Raw genomic sequence first — 13,710 nt, forward strand, 5'->3', positions numbered from 1 at the left:
CGGGTCAGCTTGGGGTAGCCACGCTCTAAGCAACTCTTAGCCTGACCCACCCTAGCGCATCATTCACTGCCCCTCCTGTGCCTCCAAATGTCACCTTCTGATTGGGGCTGTAAAGTGAAGTCAGAGAGACCTCCTGACACAGGTGGGTGTCCCTGGGCAAGTTCTAGGCTTGACCTAGGGCTACCTGCAGTGCCTTAGACCGGCTGCTGGGACTGGACAAGAAGTGGTCAAGCTACTGTTGTCAATAACTGGACACAGTTCTTGTCCCTTGAGGGGCAGGTGATAAAACACAGTGTTTCTAGGGATAGTGCATGGTGGTGCATGTTTATTCTACATCTGGTCACAGCAAATCTTATATGCCCAGACCACAGCCAGGCTAAGTGCCACGTGGCTACAAGAGTCTGGAAGAAATGGAAACTCTGCTCTGGTGCACATGGCCACTCTGGGCAGAAACACAACTGGCCTACTTGGAGGCAGTGAGGCTATATTCCCATCTCTAGGCTCTAGGGACAGCTCTGAAGGGTGATTCCAGTTTGGCACTTCCAAAATCCTGGGTGCCTCTCTGGAAACCAAGTCCCATCCAACAAGTCATTTTGAGTCCAGGCTGTGACAGAGAAAACCTCGAGCATCTAAAGTTGTTGTCAAAGCAGCGTGGGAGCCACAGAGGGACCTTAGACTGGATCATAGAGCCCTCTGGGGGACCCTTCAGGGCCGACGATCCTTTCTGCGAAGTTTGTGTCCCACCTGGGATCCTCGCTGGGCAGCTTTCACCAGGCCTTTGAACTGTCCCTGCAGCTTCACCTTCTTCCTGCAGGGACAAGGAACAGAAGGGTCACATCTCTGTGTGACATCACAGGTGGTCCCCTCTCCTCCAGCCAATGTTGGATAATGGCTCTCCCAGCATTAGGAGGAACTGAAGAGAAAGGGTGCTGCCTGTCAATGAGCAGCACATGATTTGGGTAGACCATGTGCTACCCTGCTTAAAAGAACAGTTCAGGTCAATAACACTCATACCAATGACATGAAAATGCACATTAAAAAGTAAAAGTAAGGGTGCCTGGGTGGCTCAGTTGGCTAAGCTTCTGCCTTCAGCTCAGGTCATGATCCCAGGATTTTGGGATTGAGTCCCAAGTCCGGCTCCCTGCTCAGCAGGGAGTCTGCTTCTTTTTCTCCCTCTGTCCCTCCCCCTGACTCGAGCACATGCTCTCCCCTCCTCTCTCTCTAAAAACAAGCAAACAAACAAAACAAAACCAGGAGACACTTGAGCCATTAAGTTGAGACTGTACTGAGAATATGGCCCTCCCCTCTTTGGAGTACTGAGCTCCCCAGCACCATGCCTACCATCTCAGCCCAACCCTGCATAGCCCAGCACTGTACCTGCGGTTGAGTTTGGTTCTGTTGAGGGGGATGTAAGCGTAGGGGTCAGGCCGACCTTTCTTCTTCACATCACCCTTTGCTTTCTGCTCAACCAGAGAAAACAGAATCAGCTAGGAGTACAGGGCTCCCCTTCCTCCCTGCTGACTTAACAGGCCCCCTGTCCTCCCCTTTACTCTGTGCCTTGGTGGCACCCCAGGGCTCCTGTAGCCCTGGAATGCCATCCAACAAAGGTGTGGATTTTAGATGCCAACAAGATCTCAGTGTGGCTTGAGTCTGGCTCAATAAAGGTAATGGGCACAGCTCCCCTTGTTCTTTCCCAGAGGTTTTGTCCCTACCCACAGCTTTTACCTTGGCCTTGTATTCAGCCCCAGGCGTAGCCTTCTTGGCCACAGGGCGATGGATGCCAGAGCCTCCAGCTAGAGGGGGAACACAAGGGCCATGAATCAGGCAAAGTCAGGGCAGCTTCCTCCCAGAAGGCAGTGGGTACCTTCTCTTTGCAGAGCTGCCGGGGAGCAACCTGTCTGTCCCCTACCAAGCAAGGACTTTCCTCAAGAATGTCCAGTGGCTGGATGGCTTAGACCAGTGGGCTCCTCAGGCACACCTGAAGCTGCAAAGACCTGTCGATACTCTCTGAGGACATACACCTTCTCCACTAACATAAACCACGCCCCAGTCTCCAAAGCTGAATCTGCTCTGTTCTAGAAGAAAACACAGGCTCTGAAGTCAGACTGACCCACGTTCAACTCCCTGTTGAACCATCAACAGCTTTAACCTCGGCAAGTCTCTGAATTTCTGGAGCTTCTGACCTCGTCTGCATAACAAGGTACTTTAGGCTTCTGCTCATTTGGGGCTTCGCACCAACACCGAGGGAGAGAGAAAGCTCTTGTCCCACTGTACAGACTTGAAAGCTGTGGTTACAGAAGCCCAGGTACTTCCAAGGTCACTTGTCATCTCCAGTCTGATTTTAACACACTCAGGGATGAATCCTACAATGACGACTCAGGAGGATACCCTGAGATGATCCAGATACCCTCCCCAGCTTTTTTTTTTTTTTTTTTTTACAGATGGGAAACCAGAAGCTGAGAGGCCACAGGACTGGATCAAGTTAGCCACACAGCTAAGAGCAAGCAGTCCTGACCCCGGGCCTCCTCCACATTGTCTGGTTCTGCACCACACCACCTCAGAGCAGAGTAGGTGAACTGGGTGCTGGTCTGTGAGACCACAGAGGGAGAAGCCATAAGGCTCTGTGGCCAGGTTAGGATGTTGTAAGGCTCTAAGGTCATACCAGCTCCTGTGACTGGAACTTTCCACAGAAGCCTCTGTACCTCCAGATGCACAGCAGGGGTTGCCCTCAGGGGAAGAAGGCAGAGGTGAGTAACAGATATCTCCCCTGGCCTTGGGCAGCCACACTGGTATCTACAGCAGCTGCTCTGGGAAAATGAACACCTTAGGGTCCCAAAGACAAATGTGTAGGAGAATCTCCTAGGCAAGCTACCCTCAATACAGGCTAAGGTGGTCTCCCCAAACCCAGCCTGACTCAGAACTGGACAAGAGAGGCAGACACCTCCCAGGAAAAGGGGTGGGCTATAAGCCTCAAGGAAGGCCTAGGTGGGTGGGGTAGAGATGAGGTTCAAGGGCTCCTCAAAGGGTGGGGTTCCATGCATAGATCTCCTGACACCCAGGGCCCGACACTCTCACCCCCTAGCCCTGTCTTGGGTGACATACCAGCCGATCTTTGTCAGTGCTGACTGACTGCAACGGGGTCATGCAAACTCGTGGCTCTGCGTGCAACTCCCCTGTCTAATGCAGGGGATAGAGAACAGATTGTCCCAAGAGAGAAGAGTGGAAGCCTCACCTTGGTACTGAGGGGGCATCTCCAGCTCCTCATCATCAGCCTCCTTCTGATGCTTGAGCTTCTGGTGTTTCTTCTATAAAGTGGTGAGCAAAGTTCATTAACCAGGGTATATGAACATCCTCATTAATGTTCACAGTAAAAATAAACAACCTGTGTTAGCAGGAAAGGTTCTCTGCCACTCGATCCGCCACTTACAGATGAGAACACCAAGGCTAAGGGAGAATAATGAACTGTCTAAAATTATACAGCTAGACAGCACAGAGCAAAGTTACAGCCCAGCCCATGACTGCAATCTCATATGGCTGCTTCACATATAACTCCTGTCCCCAAGCTACAAGTGCGTGTCTAGGCATCTTGACCTACGCTTACGTTCCAATTCAGCGGGGGCCTCTTACATCGGGGTTTCTCAGACCCTCAGCTACCCTCTGACCCCATAACTCTCTGATCTGGTTTTCACCTAGCTCTCCAAATGGAATTCTGCATGGGTGCAATGCTCTGATAACTAGGTATCTCCTCAGGCTCAGGGACAGGGCATTTGTGAATATGTCAATGAAAGCAGTAATTTGGGGGAAAAGATCACTAGATACCACACTCATGTGCTTGATATGCCTAATTTCATGAAGCCAACCCAATAATTCTACAAGATTTATAGGTGAGGAACTGAGTTTGAAAGTTTAGGCGGAAGCCAGAAAGGGGCCCTAGAACCTGGGTCTTCATTACTAATATTGTATCTCTTGCCTAGGCAGCTGTCCTCCAAGGGGGACACTCAGGAAGGCTAGATGGGTTGGCCACAGTCTGAGAGAACAGAGAGGGAAGACACTGCTCCAAAATGTTTCAGAAGTGCTGTTTGCAGCAAAGGATACAGTCAACAAAACTAAAAGACAACCTACAGAATGGGAGAAGATATTTGCAAATGACATATCAGATAAAGGGCTAGTTTCCAAAATCTATAAAGAACTTATTAAACTCAACACCAAAGAAACAAACAATCCAATCATGAAATGGGCAAAAGACATGAAGAGAAATCTCACAGAGGAAGACATGGACATGGCCAACATGCACATGAGAAAATGCTCTGCATCACTTGCCATCAGGGAAATACAAATCAAAACCACAATGAGATACCACCTCACACCAGTGAGAATGGGGAAAATTAACAAGGCAGGAAACAACAAATGTTGGAGAGGATGCGGAGAAAAGGGAACCCTCTTGCACTGTTGGTGGGAATGTGAACTGGTGCAGCCACTCTGGAAAACTGTGTGGAGGTTCCTCAAAGAGTTAAAAATAGACCTGCCCTACGACCCAGCAATTGCACTGTTGGGGATTTACCCCAAAGATTCAGATGCAATGAAACGTCGGGACACCTGCACCCCGATGTTTCTATCAGCAATGGCCACAATAGCCAAACTGTGGAAGGAGCCTCGGTGTCCATCGAAAGATGAATGGATAAAGAAGATGTGGTTTATGTATACAATGGAATATTACTCAGCAATTAGAAACGACAAATACCCACCATTTGCTTCAACGTGGATGGAACTGGAGGATATTATGCTGAGTGCAGTAAGTCAATCGGAGAAGGACAAACAGTGTATGTTCTCATTCATTTGGGGAATATAAATAATAGTGAAAGGGAATATAAAGGGAGAGAAAAGAAATGTTGGGAAATATCAGGAAGGGAGACAGAACATAAAGACTCCTAACTCGGGGAAACGAACTAGGGGTGGTGGAAGGGGAGGAGGGCGGGTGTTGGAGGGGAATGGGTGATGGGCACTGAGGTGGACACTTGACGGGATGAGCACTGGGTGTTTTTCTGTATGTTGGTAAATTGAACACCAATAAAAATTAATTAAAAAAAAAAAAAAAGGAGTGCTGTTTGCTGGGCTTGGGAAGGTCAGTCAGGGCTTGGACCCATATTACCCTCACTGGTTCAAGTGGGGCAGGTGAGAAGCTGCACTCCATCCTGGAAGACGCCAAAGGGGTTAAATTCTTGGGCTCAAGAGCCTGGAAGGCCAGGGTTCAAATCCCTGGTCTGCATCTAATAACATGTGTCCTTGGGCAGGCTACTTACTTTCTGTAAGCCCCCTCTGGAAATGGGGTTGATAGAGTCCCCATCACCTTTGAGGATTAGGTGAGGTGACTTGTGGGGCCTTTTGTGCTCCTCAATGGCAGCTGGCCCTGCCCCTGCAGGAACTTGCCTGTCGGAACACAGGCCAGCTGTAGCCTTTGAAACAGCACATGCCCTTGATGGAGAGAGAAAGGGCTTTGCCTTTCTTCTTTCAGCTGGACAACTCTGCTAACATGGAAGCATCAGGTGCTTCAGAGCCCCTTCCCACGCCCCACAGAGCAGTCACCCATTACACTGTGTCCTGGACATGCACACCACACCCTCTGGGACTGCCTGCTACGCACAACTTCAAGGCTCTCCTATGCATTCAGGAAAGAGGGCAGGTGGGTATGTGTGGCAGCAGAGTGGGCAGGGGTTGGGGAAAGATGGATGAGAAGCTATCACCCAAGGCTTTGAACTGAAGCCACAGCCCCCCATCAGATGAAGTACTCACACTCCTGACACCCATGTCTTCATTCAGGTCAGCCATCTCTTCATCTTCCCCTGGAACCAAAAGGAAGAAAGATCCGTGAGCATGTAGGGAGCACCTGTTTTCCCAAAGCCCACACAAATTTCATCCTGCCTCCTCCTGGCTCACCAGGCTGACAGAGCTGGCAACTCCAGCTCCAGAAAACCTGTACCCTTCTGTGGGAGACAAGACCCTGGAACACTGACTAACCCCTTTCCCATCCTAGGCCCCAGGGAGACAGCCCCCCAAGGAAGTGGTGATCCCACTTCTGAGATAAACATAGCTTTTTTTGAGACCTTATGAAAGCCCTGGGTTTTCTAGGGAGTCAGGCATGCCCCAGCCCCACATACGTTCTGCTTTGCTGGGAATAGCCTCGTTCTCCCACTTGAGAATCTGTTTTTGCCCTGTATGTGCTGAATGCTGTGAGGGAATGAGCCAAAGAAGTATGAACCAAGGAAATGCACAGACAACCCAAGTAAAAATAGATAAAATGGACTATTGCAAAATTTTAGAACTTCCGTGTGTCAGGGGACACAACTGACTAAAAAGGCACTCTATGGGATGAATGAGAGAATGTTACCTTCAAACCATACAGGTGATAAAGGGCTGATACGCAGACTGTGTGAAGGCCTCTCACAAGTCAACAACAGAAAACAAACATCTCAATTAAAACAAGCCAAAGGGAATTCTGCCCACATGCTGCCACATGGAGGACCCTTGCACACACCACGGAGTGACATAAGCTGATCACAATCATTCCTGGATTCATTCATTCATGAGGCACCTGGATTCGTACTCAAATTCAAAGTATTAGAGAGATTCTGGGATGGTGATTGTCGGGGGCTGGGGGGGGGGCAGCAATAAGGAGTTGTTTAACAAAGAGTTTCAGTCTTGTAGATGAAGAGTTGTGGAGACTGGCTATACGACAATGTGAACGTACTGAATACCAGTCCACAGCACGCTCAAAAACGGTTAACATGCTAAATTTTATATTATGTATGAATAATACATAATATTATGTATGAATAATACATGAATGAATGAGTGAATGAAAATTTTTTTAAAAAAGCTATCAGTTTGAAAGTATGAAACTGACCAGCTAGGGGAGAAGATAAACTCAAGGGAAGTCAATCAACAAGCAAATAAAGGGATGCCCGGGTAGCTCAGCAGTTGAGCCCCTGCCTTCGGCCCAGGGCGTGATCCTGGAGACCAGGGATCGAGTCCCACATTGTGCTCCCTGGATGGAGCCTGCTCCTCTCTCTGCCTCTCTCTCTCTGTCTCTGTCTCTCATGAATGAATAAATAAAATCTTTAAGAAAAACAAGCAAATAATGTCACAAGACAATCTGGGACGAAGTGCCCCAGACTTGCCAGAAGGCTGAGGGCCATGGAAAGGCCACAGAAAAGCACTTGGGCTGGATCCTAAAGAGCAGAGAGGCAGGAGAAGGGAGGAATGTTCTCAGCACCAAGGACATATGGGCAAGGAGGGCTCAAGGAGACTAGAAAGTATAAAGAGAGGAGAGGGAACAGCCGCATGACCAGATCAGGAAACAGTGTAGTCACCTTTACACCAAACATAAGACATGGCTGTTCTGGTTACCCACTTCATCTACAACCATCTGAAGTAGGTTTTAATTTGTTTTGTTTTTGTTTTTTTTAAGTAGGTATTGGTATTATGCCCATTTTGGAGTAAGGAAATTAAGGCACAGAGAGATTAGTGATTGTCCCCCGTCACACAGCAGGTAAGCTGAGTGCAGGGAGTGCCATGAGAACACGGGTCAGGAGGCTGCAGTGAGTCAAGAGTCCAGGGATCATGGCAGGAGGAACCCCCAAAAAAGAGGAAGGCGGATAAATTTTAGAAGATTGAGGCTTTCTGATCCAATGGATGACACAGGGGAAGGGGAGCAGGAAACACTCCACAGGACCTGGAGACTTCATGCTGGAGTGGCTCCTGGACCGCAGGAGACAATACTGTCAGGAAAGGGGCAGGCTCTTAGTCTGGGTCTTTCTACCTGTAAATGAACTTCAGGGCCTCAGCTGAGTTTACATTAACAAAAAAAAAAAAAAAAAAAAGGAGAAGAGTGAGAAGAACAGGAAAAAAAAAAGAGGCAACAAAGTGTGTCACACATGCTTAAAAGGAAGTACAGTGTTTTGAAAGTTTGGTTTGAATTATATGTATTGTATAACTGGCTGGATTGCAATGGAAAGATTTCTTAATGTGGTCAAAAAAGTTTGAGAAACTCAAAAAGTTTGAGGAAGCTGCCTTAGCTCCAAGCTCCTTGTATGTTTTTACCTGTGCTCCCCCAACAAGTGGTCACTGAATGAATGAGCAAACGAACAATGAGTGAGTGAATGAATGAGTGTGGCCCTGCTCCAGCCAGAGCTGTTCCTGGAATGGATGGTGGCCCCACCTTTAGCTCCTTCTTCTTCCTCCATCTTGGCCACGGCAGCATCGTCCTCCTCCTCCCGGATGATGAGGCGGCCATCGGCGCTCACCTTGAAGCCGTGGTCCCTCTTCTTGCCCCGGTTGGGCCCAGGCCGTGTGGCTGGCATGGCAGAGTCGGGCAGTGAGGAGGTGGCAGGTCCGTTCTAACCCACCCACAGCCTCATCCTAACCAACAAGCCCAGGTCTGTGCCTGGGACGGGAGCCTGCAGCACAATGATATGCGCATGTGGTGGTGGGAGGTGCCCGCTGGCCTCTGTGGCAGTCACCCCTAACCCCTAAACAAGCCTGTTCTTGGACTCACGTTCCAGCCACTTCTTGCTTACCTAGGACTCGCTGGGCCACCTTAGGGTCCAGGAAGTTGAGAGGCTCATCCTCGCCACCCTCCTTTAGCCACGCCTGGCTCCTCTGTCGAGCTAGCCTCCGGTGCTCCTTGGCCTGGCTCCTTTCTTCCTCATCCTCCTCATCCTCTTCCTCTGAGTCAGCCAAAATCTCCTCAATGCTAAGGACAGAGAAGTCAGAAATCAGGGTGTTCCCAGGAGAGCCAGGGGCAGCTGAGCATGACCTGGGCAGGCTGCGGGTTGAGGGAGACTGGGTCCCTAGGACCCTACCCCAGGTCTTACCTGTCACCTTTGCCCTGGGCAGGTTCCTCCTCCTCTTCCTGCTCCTCTTCCTCCATGGCAGCCTGGTTCAGGGCACGGTGCCTCTTGGCTCGGGTCTCGGCTTTCCGAATGTTTACCAGGACTCTGTGGTACTCCTCAGGCAGCAGCCCCTTTACCAGCTCAAACCTGAGGGGCAGCGAGGGGCTGGTGAGGCACACTGGCCACAGAGAGCTACCCAGAAGGAAGAAGATTCAGCTGGGGCTCTTACAGCCGCAGGGGACAGACTCAGAGTCCCCAGCCCAGCCCCTTCTCTGCAGGCTCTGGAAGCGCCTCAACTCCTCCCTTGCCAGCCCCACTCAGTCCAGCCACCCCACAGACCCGAACTTGCGGATGAACTTGGTGAACAGGTTCCGAAGCTTCAGGCGGAAGTGCCGCCGCATGTCGTCAGAAAGCTTCCCGATGGCTTCCATCTGCCAGGCAGAGCATCGAGGGTTCAGGGGCGCCCTCCACCCTGTCTGCCCTCTCACTGTGCAGACCAGGCACACAGGACCATCAGGCCCAGTGAAGGGGTGAGGGTCACAGCTACCCTGTTCCTGGCCCATCCCTTGGACCAACTGTACTTCCACAACCTGAGTGACACTCCACCTTTTCCCTAAAGCCTCTTTTATGACAATCCACAACTACCCTACCGAGATTGCAGCTTGAAAGTCTTCTCAACACTGTGTGGCATCTCACCTGTATTATGTCACTGACTTCTTAGGAAAACACCATTAGGCAGATCGATCATGACCCCCAGTTTACAGATGAGGAAACTGAGGTACAAAGCATTCAGAGGCTGCTACATGGCCAGGGGCAGCATTCAGCCCTGGACTTTGATTCCACGGCTCATACTAGGCCCCAACACCACCAGGTTTCTCTGGGTTCCACATGTCCCTCCCACCACCCTGTGTTAATCTCAGGCTTGACTATTCTCACACCTTTTTCAGGCCTGGCTAGGACCCAGGAACGGGTAGCAGATCTCCCTATCTGTAGTGTCTTCAAACAGGGCTAGGGACATAGGGTCCCATCAATCCTTTGAAAAGCTTTTATAAATTCTTAGAACCCTATGACAGACCACTGCTCTAGCCCTCCTCATCTTTGGTCCCCGGTGAGGCGGCAGGCTTGGAAGGGCAGGGGCAGGCTACCTTGTCCCCCACCTGCCCTTTCCTGCCTTGACACAAGGCCAGATACGAAGAGAGGCAAGGGGGACCTGGAGGTCTGATGTGACCTAACCCAGCTGGAAGGGAAACACTGAGGCAGTGGATGTAGTGGTGGGACAGACTCAGCCAGCGGCACACCCTGTGCTCAGCTGACGGGCCAGGGAGCCAATACCAGGTGGCTCTTCAGGCCCTTCTGCACCCAGCAGGGGTGTTTGGAGGAGCCTCCTCAAACTCAGAAGGTCAAAATGCAAGAGGGGAAAAAGAAAGCAAGATGAGGGGCCCAGCTCGGGGAGAGCCCTGAGGGTCAGTTCTGAGCTTTGGGTTCTGGTCCTAGGGCTGCTCTCACTAGCAGTGTGACCTGGAGACATCTCGGGCCTCAGATTCTCCATCTGTAAAACAAAGGGTGGCCCTGCCTACTGGCCTTTGCCCTACAGAGCCCTTGCTTCTGTGGAGTGGAAAGGGGCAGGTCACAGGAGGCAGCCTGGCACCGTGTACATTCCTCACTCCCACTGGGGAGGCAGGAGTCCTTTCCAAGGCTCCTATATGACCTGTTACACAGGCTAGTGTTCAGATAAACAAATGTTTGGAACTTGCTGGCCTCAAGGTTCACTAGGTCCATGCTGGCAGACCAGAGGCCATGTGGCCGCCCCCTGAGGGGTAGGGGGGCACTTACCACCAGTTGCACATGCTTGGCCAGGTGTACCACATCCATGACAATTACTGCCACCTTGATGAAGCCCAGTGCTGATTTGACCACATCGCGGGTACGGGAAGCCAAGAGCAAGCACACATTCTCCAGCAGCTGCTCTACCGTGCTGGTCCCCATGAGACCTGGGGGTGACCAGAAGGCCACTGTCAGATCCAAGATCCCTGCCAGGTCACATGAGTTGGAACTAATATTTGGGGGACTTCTATGTGCTCAGCACAGTCCTAGTCATTCCCCCAAATAATACAGCCAACCTATGAGGAAGTACTGTTTTAAAAGAAACTGAGGTTCTAAGACATTCATACACTTGCTCAAGGTCTCCCATGGTTGGTAAGATGCAGAACCAGGACTAACCACCCGGGCGTGGGACCTGACCTCCTCTAATCCATTCTGACAGTGGCACGCAGGGCAGCTGCAGGTGGGCAGGAAAGATGACAGGGCAGCAGAGGGGACGGGAGGCAGTCAGACTTGGTTTCAGCTCTTTCTCCTCCCTCAAGGAAGGTGGTAGCTACCTTCTTCTGGTAGTGACCTTGTTCTGACCTTCTGGCCATTTGCCTGCCCTGAGGGTTGCAGTTCCCTAGGTTTCAAGGAAGAAGCATTTACCTTTAAACTCAAACAGGAGGTGGGTCAAGGCCAGGATGCTGCAGCTGACCATAGTCACAGCACCCACAAGGCCAGGGTAGATCAGGATGAGATAGCGTTGCAGGGCCTCTGGGAGGGTGAGACAAGGACAGTCACACACACTAGGGCACAACCACTCTGCATGCTGCACCTGGGGGCCCCCCAGGGAAGGGGATTCTGGCCAGAGAGGAGTAGTCTGCCCAACTCCAGAGTCAGGCAGCTCTCCTCACCTTTTTGCTTTGGCCAGTGGTTTGGAGGGGTGTCTCCCCAAGGCCTGTGAACAGACCATCTACCCCAGCCCCATGTCACCCACACCTCACCTTCTTGGTTTGGGCCAAACCGAAGGAAAGCATGGCCCATCTCCACCAGCAGGGCAAACGCGTTCTTCCGAGCACCCACCGACACCTCCTTGGTACACAGGATCACCTGCCCAGACAACCTCTTGAACTGTGCTCGAGCTGGCCACCATGGGAATGGTTGGTGGCCTGAGGCAAAAGAGGGTAGGGAGGAGCACCTGCGCTCCCAGGCAGAGAATTGAGGAGCCCCTAACCCCCATACTGCTCTCCCCTGATCCTGCCAGGTCCTCAGAAGCCACACTCCAAGGGAACCCCTTAAAACACACATATACCCCACCCCCCCCAACACCCCTCACCTCTGGGACGAGGGCAGTGATGAACTCCTCATGCTCAGCTGAGAGCTTCTTCACAATATGTATAAGGCACTTCAAACGGGGCTGCAGGGCAGTGGGGGAACGGCAGTTAGGACCTGTGCCCCTGAAGTTCCCTGTCTCTATGGCAGTCCTCTCCTTGTGTTGCCCATCCTCCTATGGGCAGAGCATGGCTGCCTTGGAGGCCTCACCCTCTTGGCAGGTGAGGAGGTGCTCCGCAATGAGTCTAGCAGGGTCTTCTTCAGTTCATCCAGGTGGCTCTGCACGAAGCGGGCCCCAGGGCCCTGGGGGCTGGCACACACCTCCTCAAGCACTCGGTAGGCCTTCTTCTGTACTCCATGGGCCTTGCTCTGGGAGGGTGCATGGTGCTTAGGGATGGTGAGGAAGAGGGCCCCAGGGTCCTCCATCCACCCTTGCCCCCTCACAGATGCCACTGTCTGAGAGCAGTCACAGAACAGCCACCGTTAACTGTGACAACATGGGAGGGGTCAGGACTAGAGCCTGCCTCTGGAGTTCAAGAGGCCTGAGAGGGCCAGAGGAGCATGGACAGTGAAAGGCTAACTTGGTGCCAGGCAGGGGGTGCTGCAGGGAGGGAAGCCACCACAGCCTCCACTCCACACTGCACTCACAGGCCTCAAAGAACATTCATCCAGCAGCGTGAACCTGGGCCCCCAGCACACATCAAGGCCCATGTGCCCACTCACCTTTCTAGGTAGAGCACTCTCCTCTCCCCTCCGCTTCTTTCCCTAACTCCTCAGCATTGCAAAGGAGCTCTGTGACTCCCTCAGGACAACTCTCCTGAGGTTAGGTTGCCCTTCCCTGGACTTCTGTGTCCTCCTCAATGGTCCAGAGAAGACAGATTCCACCTTTCCAAGGAGCCCCCTACCCCCAGGTTTGGTCACACGGGACTCCAGCCCACATGGCTCACCTCTAGGTAGGGCCGGATGGTGGAGTACAGCTTGCTAATGGCAGCTTCATCTCCGTGAGGAGCCAAGGCCACAACCAGGTCCAAAACAGACAGTCTGCTCAGGGCAAGAGAGCAAGGACAGGCTTAGGGGGCCTGGAGGGGGCACAGACCATCAGTACCTCAGATCTATTGGGTACGGAGGTGGGAGAAGTGCAGTGAGGACAAGGGGCCCTGAAGGAGCCTGTGAACAACCACAGGGGGCTTATACCGAATCTAGCTCCCATAAGGTACCAGGTGGGGTTCCAGGCACTTTATGTGTTTTAAAGCCTTTGGTCCTCACAACAAACCTGTTGTAGGTCTATTATCATGCCCATTTTCACAGATGAGGACACAGAGGACATGGAGTAGATAAGTAACTTGTCCAAAGTCACATAGCTTGTAATTGGGGGAGCTGGGATTTGAATTGGGGCAGTGTCACCAGGGCCCCCATCCTTCCTAGCAGGCTATAATGCCTCTCCCAGGAAGGAGGAGCCAGTCAGCCTTCAGAGTAGAGCTGGGACATTCGACATCTCAAGACTTTCCTATAATTCCAGAGAGAACCCACAGGGCTTCTGCTCAACACACCCTCTGGCTCCCTGGGCTGCCCCAACTCAAGTGGGGCATTTTACCTGGTAAAGTCAGAGCTAGCAGAGTCCAGCACCTTCTCACTGGCTTTTTCCAGAAAGCTGTTCACCAACTGGCAGCACCAAGAGGATGAAAAG

At 51.8% G+C, this 13,710-nt stretch overlaps 1 protein-coding gene across 1 annotated transcript in view; it reads right to left on the reverse strand.

Annotated features, from left to right (window-relative positions):
* Nucleotides 1–305: 305 nt before the first annotated feature.
* The window catches only part of RRP12 (ribosomal RNA processing 12 homolog), a 30,711-nt gene continuing 17,306 nt past the window's right edge, over nucleotides 306–13,710 (reverse strand). The window contains exons 19-34 of the mRNA XM_025991353.2: nucleotides 13,618–13,685; nucleotides 12,971–13,064; nucleotides 12,234–12,392; nucleotides 12,028–12,108; nucleotides 11,696–11,801; nucleotides 11,358–11,465; nucleotides 10,722–10,879; nucleotides 9,228–9,319; nucleotides 8,871–9,035; nucleotides 8,574–8,749; nucleotides 8,216–8,350; nucleotides 5,791–5,840; nucleotides 3,233–3,305; nucleotides 1,726–1,793; nucleotides 1,378–1,460; nucleotides 306–808 (exon numbers count right to left, since the gene is read on the reverse strand). Of these exons, the coding sequence (XP_025847138.1) occupies nucleotides 706–808; nucleotides 1,378–1,460; nucleotides 1,726–1,793; nucleotides 3,233–3,305; nucleotides 5,791–5,840; nucleotides 8,216–8,350; nucleotides 8,574–8,749; nucleotides 8,871–9,035; nucleotides 9,228–9,319; nucleotides 10,722–10,879; nucleotides 11,358–11,465; nucleotides 11,696–11,801; nucleotides 12,028–12,108; nucleotides 12,234–12,392; nucleotides 12,971–13,064; nucleotides 13,618–13,685 (1,719 nt within the window). The 3' untranslated portion in view covers nucleotides 306–705. The remainder of the gene's footprint in view (nucleotides 809–1,377; nucleotides 1,461–1,725; nucleotides 1,794–3,232; nucleotides 3,306–5,790; nucleotides 5,841–8,215; nucleotides 8,351–8,573; nucleotides 8,750–8,870; nucleotides 9,036–9,227; nucleotides 9,320–10,721; nucleotides 10,880–11,357; nucleotides 11,466–11,695; nucleotides 11,802–12,027; nucleotides 12,109–12,233; nucleotides 12,393–12,970; nucleotides 13,065–13,617; nucleotides 13,686–13,710) is intronic.

Source organism: Vulpes vulpes, chromosome 15, assembly GCF_048418805.1.
Source record: "Vulpes vulpes isolate BD-2025 chromosome 15, VulVul3, whole genome shotgun sequence".
NCBI classification, from domain to species: Eukaryota; Metazoa; Chordata; class Mammalia; order Carnivora; family Canidae; genus Vulpes; species Vulpes vulpes.